The sequence below is a fragment of the Culex pipiens genome, chromosome 2, assembly GCF_016801865.2.
Source record: "Culex pipiens pallens isolate TS chromosome 2, TS_CPP_V2, whole genome shotgun sequence".
NCBI lineage: Eukaryota > Metazoa > Arthropoda > Insecta > Diptera > Culicidae > Culex > Culex pipiens.
In genome coordinates, this window is record NC_068938.1 from 141,741,785 (window position 1) to 141,757,466 (window position 15,682).

Sequence of the window (15,682 nt, forward strand, 5' to 3'; positions counted from 1 at the left end):
TCAAGTTTTGGATCAAGTAATACAGCTTTGAATTGTTCAACAAAGTTGTAGAGCATTAATTTTTTGGTTAGTATCACACTTTTGGGAATATTTGGATAAAGTAGCGCACCCTGCAGACCAAACCGAAAGAAAATATGGGTTTTCATATATTTTTTCGATTTTTCCCATTCAAACTTCTCCTTCGAGTATCAATGGGTAAATGCTGACCGATTTTTCTTTTCTAAAATAGCTGAAAAAACAATAGACAGCTTGTGGACCGCGGTTTTAAGAAAATGTCCCATATTCAGGGCACCCTAATGTATACCTAGACATTTTGTTGTTCTGAATCCGATCTAACCGAAACCACTCCAAAATATCAAAATTTTAGCCTACAGCATTGCTAAAACAGTTGTCCCAATTCACCATATATTTGATGCAATGCGGTCTTATGGTGCGCTCTGTTATATCGATTTTGATACAAACATTTCAATAAATTATTAAAAATCTGTTGAATTATATTTTCAAGATATCACAATTTTTTTTGTACATAAGAATAACAGTTCTAAGATGCATGTGGTTTTTATATGAAGGTAAAATTATAAAACATTGTTAGTTTTGAGTTTTTCATTTTGGTTTTGTTTAAGTTTGTATTTTTCTATTGTTTTTGGTAGAAATTAGTTATTGTAGCCAAATTTTTCAAATTTATGTTTAATGTTCTACATGTAACTGGTAATGAACAGGTTGTTAAGTTTCATCTTTCATTCGTTTTTACGCCAAACACTTTGCCCGATCAATAAAGTCACAGTAGTTGCGCTCCGTGCTCCAGTGTTGACCCACGGGACATTGCTTCTCGTAGGCCATGCTTCCGACGCAGACGACAAATTTGGTGCAATCGTGTACCGCCGGCAGCATTATCGATGAGTTCAGCGCAGAACGATCACTGCAGCGAGAGTCCTGGACGAGGCGCGGGGCGCTGTAGGGCATGAAAATTGGCCCCGATATAGTGTCCTTGGGTGGATCCGTCGGTATGACGGGAAGTTCCGGCATCGGTAAGATCGGAGCTTGGGGAGGGATTACGGGCAGCTCAGGAGTTGGCAGGATTGGTGCTTGAGGAGGGAGCACTGGAAGTCCGGGCATCGGGAGGATTGGAGCTTGAGGAGGGATTACGGGATGGTCGGGCTTGGGGCGAGTAGGAACCTGAGGCAAAACTTCTGGAAGATTAGGCTTTGGATTGACTGGGACTTGAGGTTTAATGACTGGAAGCTCAGGCAACGGCAGGATTGGTGCTTGGGGTGGAAACGCTGGAGTTTCGGGCTTGGGGCGAATAGGAGCTTGAGGTATGACTACTGGGAGATCTGGCTTAGGGTAAATTGGGACTTGAGGTTGAATCACTGGAAGCTCAGGCATTGGTAGAATCGGGTTTAGTGGTGGAAGCATTGGGTGTCCAGGGGTTTGGTTGACTGGAACTTGAGGTTGGACGACCTCTGGCTTTTCCGGTCGTGTTAGGGTGGGTTTCGGTGGGGGCTTTGGTTTGGGCATCTCACACTTGATTGAATCAGAACACTTGGCACCTTTAGCGTCATACGCCAACCCATCAGGACAGGTAAAGATGGAAGCTTTTTGTTGTATACAAATCACATAGGAGAAGCAATCTTCAATCAATGGAAATTTGACTCCATTATTTTTATTTCTGCAGATCTGTAATACATTGAATAACAATTTTAAAGATCATGCAAGCAACATTAAGTCATTTCCCTTACCGGTCCCAGTGCAGCTGCACGTTCTTTGTTGTTATTGTTATCTGGAACGTTGCTGATGATCGGCAACGTAGGTTTCAATAGACCAATGCTGTTCTGGGGTGCTGTACGATCTTGATTGTTGTTTGCAACTATCGGAACAACGTTGATGATCGGTAAAGTTGGTTTCACAACGTTGATCTCGACTCCAGATGCTACGTGATCTTTGTTGCTATTTTCAGCAACATTCACGTTATTGATGGTCGGCAGAGAAGGATGCACCATATTGTTTTGAACTCCTGTCCCCCCATGATCACTGTTGTTATACTCAGCAACTGGTGATCCGTTAATGACAGGCAACGTGGGTTTGATGTTTTCAACAACGTTTACATGGGTGATTATCGGTAGGTTAGGACGCAACACATTGTTCTGAACTCCTGATCCCACAAGATCATTGTTGTTATTCTCAGCAAAAGGTGCTCCGTTGATGATCGGCAAAAAAGGTTTGTTATTTTCAACCACGTTTAAATCGGTGATTATCGGTAAAGTAGGTTTCTGCATGTTATTCTGGATTCCTGTTTCCACACTATCTTTGTTGCTATTCTCAGCAACAGGCACTCCGGTGATGATCGGCAAAGTTGGTTTGGTGTTGCTAACAACATTTACGTTGCTGATAATCGGTAAGGTAGGCTTGAAAACATTGTTGCTCTCAGCAACAGGTACCTTGTTGATGATCGGTAACATAGGTTTCACCACGGGAGCACTTCCCCCTCCAGAGCACGCGGAATCGTCAAACGTGCAAATGCCACTATCAACACTGAAGAATGTATTTTTGGGACACTTCATCTCCAGCGCATTGCCCTGGATATCGCACATGTAGAACTTGGTGCAGTCCGTATCATGGGGCAACGTGCGTGCCTGCGCACCACGTGTGTACCGGGCACATCGTGGATCTCTCTCAGCCGCAGTTGACGCTAGCAAAACTAGCAACAGGTACGGTAACATTGTGTGCCTATATTACCTAGGAAATACCGATGTGTTGTGCGTACTACCTCTAACTTACTGACATTTTCGGCAAAGACTTGCTTTTATACCCAATTTTGTTATTTTGAGATAGTTTCTATCGACCTTATCAGCTTTTAAGAGTGACACAGTTATTCGGATTCATCTTAATGGAAATCGCTTGTGTGCCTTGAACACTGTCTGATGATTCAACGTTCTGATGGTGGTTTTGGTCATTAGTGTGCAATTTCTTCACCAGTTGCTAGATATGTGTCAATGAGATGGCTTATATTTATACCTAAAGTCAATCCTGTAATATGAGCTGTTGGCCTCTGGGATTATAGCTCAGGGCTAACAAAAACAGAAAAGCTTGAGTTTCACTTAGAAAACATACAAATTTATGTCTGATTGTTTCCTGTGTTATATTCCGGGTGATGAATAGAAGAAAATAAACTAAAGAATAGTTTTTTGTTCGGTTGATTTACTTGATTCAATTGGTCCCTATGATTGTCAACTTTGAAATGAAAGAAAATTTGTAAGTTTTATGTAAATTTACAATTTAACGATGTTGTTCCTTACTTACATTTACTTCTCGATCAACTTTCGAGTCATGAGCTGTCTACAGATGGGTTGCCATCTAACTCGGATCTGGGCTGCTTCTCGCCAATACCGACTTGAAAACCCCATACACTTACCAGATCTTCCTGCGCTTGGTTCAACCACCTTGCACTTTCCGTAGAGTTGCACCAGCTCGTGGCTCATCATTCTCCTCCATACTTTATTCTCACGTACGCCACTATCGTCCTAGGCATTTGCCGTTCTGAAACTTTAAGCGCTTGCAGGTCCTTTCGTACATGGTACACTTTGTACGCCGGGAATGGTGACTAGACCATAGGGTATTGTGTTGTTCCAAAGATAGATAATACTTGGTAAAAAATGTAAAAACGTCGAGATAAAACAGCTGTCCAAATCGCCACATGTGCCCCGATTCATCCCAGATTGCGATGTTCAATTGAATGAAAGCAGGAGATCATCGCGACATGACTCACTGTTCCCTTAATTAACCACCCACAACACTCCAAGGTTATGTGATTGGTAAATTATAAACACATTTTTATGCTCATACATTGATAATTAATTACGTATTTCTTCCAAAATTGTCGTGCTTCCTAAATAAATTCCTAGTTCTATACATCCTCACAACGCTGTCGGCTTCGGTTGAACCGCGTTCCTCGAGGACAGTCCAGCAGACAGGCCTTGCCACCTAGACATTCGTAGAACCGGGTGTAGTCCTGTTCGTACGGAAGACTGAGACTGCTCAACATGTTTCGCTTGCAGGCACTGTTATCGACACAGGGATGCCGATCTCCTCTCATCCGACAGGGCGTACAGGGACAAATCGGACACTCGGGATCTATCGGAATTTTCGGATCACATCCAGCAACATTCGGCCACTCGCATCGGTTATGGGCGATGCTCCAGTGAAGACCCTCGGGACAACTCCTCACGCATCCTCGCCTGTTCTCGCACTTGATGAACTTGGTACAGTCACCCGGATGTGGCAACAGGGTCGGATCCCAGGGGTTATCGAACGCAGGACACCGATAATCGAGTGGGCAATCGGCTGGCGGTGGACCCGTGGAACTAGGACCGGTGGAACAGTCACCCAGGAATGGCCAATCGCAACGGTTTGCTGCGCTGTTCCAGTGGAGTCCGCCCGGGCACCACATTTCACAGGCAAAACCATGGGTACACTTGAGGAACCGGTCGCAGTGTTCCGGATGTGGCAGCAGGATAGGATCGCACTCCAAACATGGGCCCACTGGACATCGGTCGTCGGGAGTGCATACTCCGGGCGGGCAAACGGGACAGTCTGTTGGTGTTGTTGGCGTAGGAGTTGTTATAGGTGCTGGTGTTGTTGTTATAGGCTTTGGGGTTGTTGTTGTTACAGGTTCTGGTGTTGTTGTTTCTTGTTCTTGCTACATTTAAAAAAAAAAGATTTAATATCAATTTGCAATAACTAGTCAGTATAAAGTTCTACTCTTCATATTAAAAAGAGTATTAACATCGATACTTACTTCTGTAGTTTCGATAGTTGGAGTTGTTACACATTCCCCAATTTCGCACTGTCCCGTAATTTGGTTGAAATTCATACCGACAGGGCAGTCGATTACACAGGCATAACCCTGGTGGCACTTCAAGAAGCCATCGCACCGATCAGGAAGAGGCAGTTGAACTGGATTGTCTAGGTCATCTTCCAACGGACATCGGTCATCCCTTACGCAGACAGGGCACGGTAGTGGAATAGGATTCTCACATTCAGACTCGTAACTGGGTACGCAACGTTGAAGTCGGTGACTCCAGAAGAAACCATTTTGACACTGTCTCAAGCAGGCACATCCATTTTCACATGCAAAATAAGAGCTGCACGCACCAGGATGGGGTAGAAAAATATTATCAAAGATGCAATTGTTGGGACAGCGTAAATCTGGAATACAGTATCCTTCACATTCATCTGGACTTGGACCAGGACCTGGCCCTGGTCCACTGCAGTCCTCTACATTCTGTGGCCAATCGCAGACATTTAATCTTGAATTGAACAACAAACTGGCAGGACACTGGAACAGCATGGGTCCCGATGGTGAACAGTGGAAGAACTGACTGCAATCATCCGGATTCACAAACTTTGCTCCCAATCGGAGCTCGTTGCATCTACCATTCATCACGAGCTGACCAGGCTTGGCTTCCATAAAATTCCGTGACCCAAAGTATTCAATGTTCGCATCGTTCTCCACCAAGCACTCGTGATACATGGCGAAATCACACACCAATGTAACAGGGTTGAAGAAGCTCCGTTCCGGGCATATGAATACTACGGTGGTTTCCTCGCCACACTCAACAAACTTCCGACAATCGGACCAATGTCGTCGAATAGCAGCCTTTCCACAGATTCCCGCCGACTCGGCCACGTTCTGCAAACCTACGGTGAAGGCGAATACGCCCAACACCCACTTGATGACCATAACTGCAACTATCCGTATCCAACAGATCAAAACCTAACTTCTCCACAGTGCTTTCGATTTTGGAAACTCAACCCTGGAAGGCTGTGGCTTTTTAAAGGTTCTTAAAACTCAGATTGATCTTGCAAACTGTGTTAAATAGAAAACCTTGTAACAATTATGGAAACAACTCGTTATCGGAACCGCTCTTGGGAACCTCAAACTAATGTTTTCTAAATTTAGCACAATCATGTTGCTCGTTTGTTCCGTGTGTTCTTGTGATGTTAGAGCAATGTTGTTCTCAATCTTATCAAGTTAAGCAGCAGCAGCTTAATCATAAAGACCTTTGATATCGTTGTTATCGTGCTATCTTGTCGCAAGTGCACATCATTTTATGCAGCTTTCAATACCTAATCTTTTGACTTCCTCAGATCCTCAATACTCGATATCAATCCTGAGATGTTCCACAAAAATCGGAAGAACTCCGTGTAACGTCTTTATATGTTTCTGTGAAAGGAGTGCCATTATTCACAGCCTCCATTTTCGTCAATTTGCCAAAGAGTCAGTCAGAGGCAGGTTTGCCAAATATTTAAAAGAGACAAATCGATCCCACTTTCTTGCAAGAATCACCGTTGATATCTAATGTGCCATGAGAGTTTTAAGGATAGAATTTTAACAGTCCCCGTATACTGTTTACATTTTGCCGTTATATACCATCTACTAAAAAAAGTTGCTTTATTGTTCTACGCATATACGTTCCTTTGCAAGTTGTTTTTTGACTTTGATATAAACACGTCAACTTGGCTTTTGTTTGGAAATATTCCAAAATTTACGTCGAGTTACTAATTTACATACCTTTCCATTGTAGAAGATCGGATTAATTCCATGAATTCCTACGCTACGTACAATTTTCAAAGTTAAGTGGTTTTAGGGATAGGCCATCAGGTTTTTGAATCCATTGAAAATTTATTTTAGGTATCTACAATACATCCTACACTGAAAAAAAAGTACCAAATTCTTAAATTCTATGAGTTTTGGCTCCTTTTCTTATTAAGTAATCCAAAAAACTCGATTACTTAACAAGGAGAAGAGGCAAAATTCCTAGAATAAAGGAATTTGGTACAATTTTTTATTTCAGTGTATAGAGCTTGTGGAATGTTTTATTCAAGATCATTTATAAACACCATTCGCAACAATAAAGATAGATGATGACAGAAAAAAAACATTTAATAGACACACTCAATTACTTTTGTATTACACATCCTCGCAACGTTGCCAGCTTCGGTTGAACCGCGTTCCTCGAGGACAGTCCAGCAGACAGGCCTTGCCACCGAGACATTCGTAGAACCGGGTGTAGTCCTGTTCGTACGGAAGACTAAGACTGCTCAACATGTTTCGCTTGCAGGCACTATTATCGACACAGGGATGCCGATCTCCTCTCATCCGACAGGGCGTACAGGGACAAATCGGACACTCGGGCTCTATCGGAATTTTTGGATCACATCCAGCAACGTTCGGCCACTCACATCGATTGTGGGCAACACTCCAGTGAAGACCCTCGGGACAACTCCTCACGCATCCTCGCCTGTTCTCGCACTTGATGAACTTGGTACAGTCACCCGGATGTGGCAACAGGGTCGGATCCCAGGGGTTATCGAATGCAGGACACCGGTAATCGAGCGGGCAATCGGCTGGCGATGGACTAGGCGGTGGTGGAAGTCCGGTGGCACAGTCACCCAGGAATGGCCAATCGCAGCGATTTCCAGCGGTGCTCCAGTGAAGTCCAGCAGGGCACTTCATTTCACAGGCAAATCCGTTGGTACACTTGAGGAACATTTCACAATAGTCGGGGTGTGGCAACAGAACCGGGTTGCACTGCAGGCATGGACCTTTGGGACACCTGTCGTCGGGCTTGCAAACTCCGGGTGGGCAGGTGGGACACTCTGGTCCTGGTGTTGTAGTTGGAGCTATCAATAGAAAATATTATTGTTACTTTTAAACCAAATTTACCCATCCATATAAATAAGACAATAAACATTTACGTACACCAAAAATTCAGAGTCGAGATAATCGTTCTCTCAAAATTTATTGAGGGCTCAGTGCCAAAATCGATAGAATAATGGTACCAACTGTGTCACGTGATGTTTTGAAAAAGCAATTTTTAGAGTTTTTTAGATGTAATTAAAGTATTATTGTGTAACATAGTCACAGTATCATTGGGGCCGTTGGTGGCCTGTTGATACTTAATAAACAAACAAACAAACAACTCACACCATCATAACAAATAAGTTCATTCGTTAGTTGAATAAATAAATCTCCAAAAAGTGTCATACATCGACTTCTGACTTCTCCTTAGTCATCAAGCTGTGGTGGCCGAGGCAGCTAAGTCATTGGATTGGTTTGTCAAAGGTCTCTGGTTCGATTCCCGTTGTCGACACTTTTGGTTTTTTGTTTGACGAATGAACTTTTTTTGCAAATGAACCTCGAGAGAATAGTTCTATCGCCCATCTCGAGCTGTGTTCTCTGCGTCCGTAAATGGTACCACTATTCTCTCGACTCGAGACCATCATTCTCTCGGACTAGCGCTGCCAGTTTTGGGTGTATTACTTACTTGTTGTCGGTGTTGTTGTTGGTGTGGTTGTTGGTGTGGTTGTCGGAGTAGTTGTTGGTGTGGTTGTTGGAGTTGTTGTTGGTGTTGTTGTTGGTGTGGTTGTTGGAGTTGTTGTTGGTGTGGTTGTCGGAGTAGTTGTTGGTGTGGTTGTTGGTGTGGTTGTCGGAGTTGTTGTTGGTGTGGTTGTCGGAGTTGTTGTCGGTGTTGTTGTTGGAGTTGTTGTCGGTGTTGTTGTTGGTGTTGTTGTTGGTGTTGTTGTCGGTGTTGTTGTTGGTGTTGTTTCTGTTGTTGGATCCTCTGACTGCAATCAAAAATAAGAATCATAGTAAAATAGAATATGTAAACAACACCAGGTACAAATCATTATTCATATCAAGTTGCAAACTACGCGAAAATAAACCTTGTCTGATCAGGTTGACATTTTGTGTGGCCACCTATTTTTGCACCTCAAAATTGCTCAAACTCACAACTATTTGGGTTAAGCTTATTAAAATCATGTGAATTTACATTGGCAGATATGTACATAAAAGCAAAGCACAGTCTATGTGTATAATAAGCATAAGAAAATATGTAATTTTACACTGAATTAACATCTTCAGTTTTGGGAATTGGGCTGTTTTGAGACAGACGTGTCAAGGATAGAAAATTAATCAAATAACATTTGTTCGCTCAAGTCGCTTAATTTTATTCGCAATTACTTTATCATTGTAGAGCAGTGATTCCCAAACTATGTTTGCTCCTGTCTCAATTTCTTTGCCTCACTAGTGCGGCCTACCATACCTGGAACTTGTCAAACCACACTTTTTGAAACAGGTTTCTAGAGTTAGGATGCAACAACCAATGCGTTCTTCGAAGCAATCAAAAATCCATAGTAAAACAGAGTTCAAAACCATGCACCCTTGTAGGAAATAAACATGCAAAACTACACAAATGACCTAGCCCGAGATCGCACGTTAGCTCTCACTGCTATCTGGATTGTTGAAAGGTGGACAGAAGGTTAGCAAGGATTTTTTCTTTAGAACAATTGGTAGAATTCGTGCAAACTAACAAAACATAAATTAACTAAGCCTTTTTTTGCATTTTGTTAATGCTTCAATAATCATTTAAGCACTGTACACAAAACCGAATTTTTTACCAAATCGTCGCTTGTGTGCTATCTTGTGACACCCTCTATTTTTTAACAGCAGAAGTGTCACAAGACGTCACAAGCGACTTCCCATCTCGTACGCTACCAAAACAAAAGGCAATGATGTGTCAAACAAAAAAAAATCCCCTAATGGTTTGACAACAAGCAGTGTCAAACCGACGATGTCAAACCATCGGGCTTTAAGTGTTCCAATAATTATTTCTCATAATTTAAAACATGTATGTATTTAGTCAGAGAGATCTTATACTCGCAATCCATATTATGTTAGTTCGAATCTCGAGGTGGAAGAATCCTGGGTGCAAAATACTTCGACTGTTAAATTATTCTTTAAAAAAACAGTTCTGCGATCTTTTAACAGTCTTCAACTTTAATCAAGTTAAAACTTTTTGCCTGACCCTCTTTGAGCAGCGAGGTAAAAAAAAACAAAATATATATTTATAAATATTTTATTCACATTTTTCATAAGGTTACGTTTCGGCTTTCGGTCACTTGGTAACATCAAACCAAGTGACTGAAAGCCGAAACGTAACTTAAATAACTCGTGAAAAACTAAAAAAAATATATAAGAAAAAAAATCACTCAACAGATTGGTCAAATGGGTAACCAACCAGTGCAATTAAGATCCCATATCACAAGTTAAAGTAAAAAGATTTGTTGAAATTTCAATATTTGCTAGCCATCGAGGACATCAAAAATAGAGAGGTTTTCTTTAAATATTAATAAAATGAATTCCTTCTCGATTGAATGCCATGCAGTCTTTTTCACGTGAAAATATTATTGAATGTTGTAAAAAGGGAAAATCTTTGCAAGACATCAAAAATAGAGAGGTTTTCTTTAAATATTAATAAAATGAATTCCTTCTCGATTGAATGCCATGCAGTCTTTTTCACGTGAAAATATTATTGAATGCTGTAAAAAGGGAAAATCTGGTGTACCTAATATCGTTGAAAATCAGTCAACTAAACTTACCGGAGTAGTAATAATCGGCGGCGTTGTGACACATGGGCCATCTTCACACTGTCCAGTTTCCTCGTTGAAATTCAAGCCATCTGAACATTCAATTACACAGACATACCCTTCGTGACACTTCAAGTAGCCATCACATCGATCAGGAAGCGGTAGAAGGGTTGGGTAGTCTGGGTTATCGTCCAGCGGGCATCGCTCGTCAAGATCAACTATGCAATCAGGACATGGCAAGGGATCCGGGTCTTCGCACTCAGACTCAAAACGAGGTACGCATCGCTGAAGCCGGTTACTCCAGTACAAGCCATTTTCGCACTGTCTACTGCAGGCACATCCATTTTCACATGCAAGATATGAGCTGCATGAACCAGGATGAGGCAGGAAAATGAAGTCAAGGTGGCAGTCCTTCGGACAACGACCATCAGGAATACAGTTGAGCGCACATTCACCTATTCCTTCTCCTGGACTTGTATTTGGAGTTGGTCCCGGAGTAATACCACTACAATCCTCCACTTTCTGCGGCCAATTGCAGACATTTGCTCGTGAATCGAATAGCAAATTTCCAGGACACTGGAAAAGCATGGGTCCGGACGGCGAACAGTGATAGAACTGACTGCAATCTTCCGGATTCACAAACTTTGCGCCCAACTGAAGTTCGTTGCATCTACTGTTCATAACTAATCGTCCAGGTTTGGCTTCCAGAAGATCCCGCGCTGCCAGATAGCCGAGATCTACATTGTTCTCCACCAAGCACTCGTGGTACATCGCGTAATCGCACACCAACGTCACGGGATTGAAGAAGCTCCGCTCCGGACATTGGAATACCACGGTGGTTTCCTCGCCACACTCGACAAACTTTCGACAATCGGACCAGTGTCGTCGAATAGCGGCCTTTCCACAAATTCCCGCCGACTCGGCCACGTGCTGCAAACCGACGGTGAAGGCGAACACGCCCAACACCCACTTGAGGACCATCACTGCACTGACTATGAGCTTAAGCCTATTTTTTGAGCGCAACACAATTCACGAGTAGCACGCAGCTTCACTTTGTGTTTGATTTTGAATGGCAGTTTCTCAGAAAGATCGCCTTTATACAAATTTAGAAGAACCTAATTTAATTTATCAAACATTGTTTACAAGGTAAAAATGCTGTCAATACCTTGTAAGCAATTATGGAAGCAAGTTGTTATCATAGGCACTCGCTTGAACGTACCGATAAATGTTTTTTTGTAGCCACTTAAAATAATCATTTTATCAAATTTGATTTTCCTCCACAGCATGATACAACGTCACAAGTATTCACAGCAAAAAATACAATGGTTTAATCGCAAGAAAAGAAAGTATATCGACTTTGCAAGTAAAGACATTTACTAACATAAAAAAATACAGACATAGTTTCGAAAACTCTGTCGTTTTGCGTTAAAATTGTTTGGAACATGTCATTTTACGGGACATATAATGTACTTTTCGAAAGGTATTTTTTTCCTTCAGAACATTTATTTTCTTTTTAGATTTGTTTTTTTTTCTAACTTTGCAGAGTTATCTGTCCACCAACCAAATCGTCGCAAAACACCACCAACTTTCACGGACGTGGATTTTCCTGCTTTGGCGTCACCTGGAGCGGGTTCTGTTTGAATGGTTCCAAATCTGCAGCCATTGCCGTTGAATCAGCGGCAAAAAGTTGCAGAGAATACAACACCTCCTGGCTTCAGTCAGCAACCGAGGGAAAACCAACCAGTATCAACGAGTGAAGGCAGTAGTGACCAGTTTTCACAACAAGAACTTCTGAACATTTTCATCGAGATGACATCAACACTGCGTGGTTGCAAAACTCGTGCGGATCAAGTAAAAACGCTTGGAGGATTTATCTTGAAATACAGTTCGTAGTTTACTTGTTCTAATGATTTTGAATAATTCAATGAATTTACTTTTTTTTTGTTTTAAGTTAAGATTAGTTGTTAAAGTGATATTTTTTTCTTTTTTACCCAAATGTATTCGATTCAATGCAAAAATGTAAAACAATTTGAAGTTAATAAATTGTTGGACCCCTAAGAACAACCCTGGATGCGACCCTGGATGAGCGACACTTGTCGTCATCCTGTTGACATCCACGACCGGAAACCGGTTGTCATAATCCGCGAGCTCAAGAAGACACACGTACAGTTTTTGATAAATCTAACTATCTGCAATAAATGCTTAATTATTTGTCTCGACTCGCGTGTATCACTCGTTGTTTGCACATGGCAACATAAATAAATGTGAACCGTTAATAATAAAACGAAAAATATAACACAGATGAAGAGCATTTAGCCATACCACTTAGAATGTAAATGAAATGTAATTATTGTAAGAAAGTTCCTAAAGACATGTTTAATTTCAAAAAAAAAAAAAAATTAAGAAGTGTATAAATATTTAAAAACATTTTTAACTTTAATATTATTTCCCCCTCATTTTTTGGAAAAATTTCGAAGGAGAGGGATACATACTTTTAATATACAATTTTGATAGGTCTTACCTGTTTTTCAAAATTGAGAGTATTGTGTTGTTTTATTTGGCAAGAATTATTGCTGACATGTAATTGTCTTGTAAAACATAGTAACAAATCAATTATGTTAAGATAGGTAAGGTACTGTCTAGTGACTAATGTAGTGATGGAACTTCTTACAGTCATCCCACATATTCGGAACACTTTTGTGGTAATTTGTCAAAAGGATGCAAAATGCAACTTTTCTGCCGACCCTGCTATTTTTAAGGCCTTAATTTGGACATTTTCTTGCTATTTCACTAGTAAAAGTAGTACTTTTTAAACAAAAAACTGCATTTCCAGAATATTTTATCCAGAGCAGCAAAACACTGCCTCCAAATTGCCCGTTCCATGATTGTGGGATGTTACTGTGTCTCCCTGAATTTTACTGATATTTTCACAAAAAAAGTTATCAGGCTATTCATGAAACATTATTAAGCATGAGTTTTATTGGTTTCGGAGTGCGAAGTCATTTTTTTTTGTAAAAAATATGTACTCCTGGAGAGAAAAACAGTTTGTTTACATTCGTAAGAAAAAAGTTTTCCGAATTAGTGGATTTCAAGGGTCAATGTTTTTCTTTGAAAACTTTATACAAAACGTAAAAATGTACAATCGGTCTATACATCAATCGAAAGATCGCAAGAAAAGCTTTCACATGGAGGAAAAAGCAAATCACTATGTTCAATTATCGATTTTCTATGATTTGTTGAACATTGGCCGATCTGTAAACTGTTCCGAATATGAGGGATGACTGTATTAGACTTTTATGTAGACCCATGGTAGTGTGTGAATCAACTTTTTTTTACAAAAGACTTTCTTTCGGGGATTGCACTTGATTGAATAAATTTATTATGAAAAACATATAATTCACGTGTAACTGTAACTCTCAACAAATCTAGTTTGATGTTTTTGTATAATATAAAATAAAAATTAAAAGTCAAGCTTGTTGTAGAACTGTTTTTAATAACTCATGTATTAAAAATCTTCACAACGTTGTCGCATTTGGTTGAATCGTGTTCCTCGTGGACAGTCCAGCAGACAGGCCTTGCCACCGAGACATTCATAGAATCGAGTGTAGTCCTGCACGTACGGAAGACTGAGACTGCTCAACGTGTTTCGCTTGCAGACACTATTATCGACACAGGGATGTCGATCTCCTCTCATCCGACAAGGCGTGCAGGGACAAATCGGACACTCGGGATCTGGGATGGGAATGTCCGGATCACATCCAGCAACGTTCGGCCACTCACAACGATTGTGGGCAACACTCCAGTGAAGACCCTCGGGACAGCTCCTCACGCATCCTCGCTTATTGTCACACTTGATAAACTTGGTACAGTCATCCGGATGTGGCAACATGGTCGGATCCCAGGGGTTATCGAACGCAGGACACCGGTAATCGAGCGGGCAGTCGGCTGGTGGTGGAATCGTGGGAACGTCGCCAGTGGCACAGTCACCCAGGAATGGCCAATCGCAGCGATTTGCAGCGGTGCTCCAGTGAAGTCCAGCAGGGCACTTCATTTCACAGGCATAGCCGTGGGTACACTTAAGGAACATTTCGCAGTAATCAGGGTGTGGCAACAGAACCGGGTCGCATTGAAGGCATGGATCCATTGGACACCTGTCGTCGGGCTTGCAAACTCCAGGTGGACAGACGGGACAATCCGTGGGTGGTGGTGGTGTTGTTATTGTTGTTGGTGTTGGTGGGGTTATTGTTGTTGTTGTTGGATCTGGTGTTGTTGTAGTTGGATATGGTGTTGTTGTTGGATCTGGGGCGGTTGTTGTTGGATCTGGTGTTGTTGTTGTTGGATCTGGTGTTGTTGTTATTAACTCTGGTGTTGTTGTTGTTGGATCTGGAGTTGTTGTTGTTAACTCTTGTGTTGTTGTTGTTGGATCTGGTGTTGTTGTTGTTGGATCTGGTGTTGTTGTTGTTGGATCTGGTGTTGTTGTTGTTGCATCTGGTGTTGTTGTTATTAACTCTGGTGTTGTTGTTGTTGGATCTGGAGTTGTTGTTGTTAACTCTGGTGTTGTTGTTGTTAACTCTGGTGTTGTAGTTGTTGGATCTGGTGTTGGTTCTGACTGTAAAGAATACGATTTTGAAATATTAATTATTATTGTTATTTATGTATATAATTATCATCCAATTTTTTTCATAAAAATAGTAACCCCGCATTGTAGAGTAGTGCGGTGCCTGTGGGGACGCGAAGTCCTGTTTTTTCGTGTTATTTTCCGTCTCTTTTGTGTCGCTGTTCGAGTGCATGGGGTGACATGTCGGCCCACAATACACGTCAACAAGATTATAATTTAACGGAATGATGCAAGCTCAACGCATCATCCAGAATCAACCGCCACAATCAAAGTTTAACCATTTTTCATCAAAACGACTAAACAGTAACTCATAACGCACAAACATGGTCAACAAAGAACTGTTTAGGAGGTACACATCAAACGTACTCTCCCTAATCACATGGCAAAACTATGGAATTTGCCCAACAGGTCAATCGTCCCCAGCGCAGTCAAAGGAAGGATACGAACATCAACTGGATTGCAGAATCGTCTCTAAGGCCAGCCCAACGACCTAGCCATTCCAGGAGCGGAGCCTAAATAAACCGATCGCACGTAACCGAAGCAAACATCGAGACGACATCGAGACGACGACACTTCACATGGAAATTCTCTCTCTTTGACCACAACCAAAAAAGAAAAAAAAAAGGTAGGAGG

General features: G+C 41.5%; 4 protein-coding genes across 4 annotated transcripts in view; all 4 read right to left on the bottom strand.

Annotated features, from left to right (window-relative positions):
* Nucleotides 1-5,800, bottom strand: part of LOC120425792 (uncharacterized) — a 22,715-nt gene extending 16,915 nt beyond the window's left edge. Inside the window, exons 1-4 of the mRNA XM_052707001.1 lie at nt 4,796-5,800; nt 3,911-4,696; nt 1,740-2,633; nt 759-1,677 (exon numbers count right to left, since the gene is read on the bottom strand). Of these exons, the coding sequence (XP_052562961.1) occupies nt 759-1,677; nt 1,740-2,633; nt 3,911-4,696; nt 4,796-5,740 (3,544 nt within the window). The 5' untranslated portion in view covers nt 5,741-5,800. The remainder of the gene's footprint in view (nt 1-758; nt 1,678-1,739; nt 2,634-3,910; nt 4,697-4,795) is intronic.
* On the bottom strand, nt 668-2,784 carry LOC120418000 (sporozoite surface protein 2-like). Its single transcript, XM_039580244.2, has 2 exons — nt 1,740-2,784; nt 668-1,677 (listed from the first exon to the last, which is right to left on the bottom strand). The coding sequence occupies exons 1-2, from the start codon at nt 2,718-2,720 to the stop codon at nt 748-750; spliced, it is 1,911 nt and encodes a 636-aa protein (XP_039436178.1). The 5' UTR covers nt 2,721-2,784; the 3' UTR covers nt 668-747.
* A 1,118-nt stretch (nt 5,801-6,918) lies between the features above and the next one.
* LOC120417996 (probable chitinase 10) lies at nt 6,919-11,503 on the bottom strand. The gene is made up of 3 exons (XM_052707671.1): nt 10,444-11,503; nt 8,328-8,628; nt 6,919-7,683 (listed from the first exon to the last, which is right to left on the bottom strand). The coding sequence occupies exons 1-3, from the start codon at nt 11,410-11,412 to the stop codon at nt 6,971-6,973; spliced, it is 1,983 nt and encodes a 660-aa protein (XP_052563631.1). The 5' UTR covers nt 11,413-11,503; the 3' UTR covers nt 6,919-6,970.
* A 2,284-nt stretch (nt 11,504-13,787) lies between these two features.
* The window catches only part of LOC120418004 (uncharacterized), a 46,466-nt gene continuing 44,571 nt past the window's right edge, over nt 13,788-15,682 (bottom strand). Inside the window, exon 11 of the mRNA XM_052707002.1 lies at nt 13,788-15,040. Coding sequence (XP_052562962.1) covers nt 13,937-15,040 — 1,104 coding nt within the window. The 3' untranslated portion in view covers nt 13,788-13,936. The remainder of the gene's footprint in view (nt 15,041-15,682) is intronic.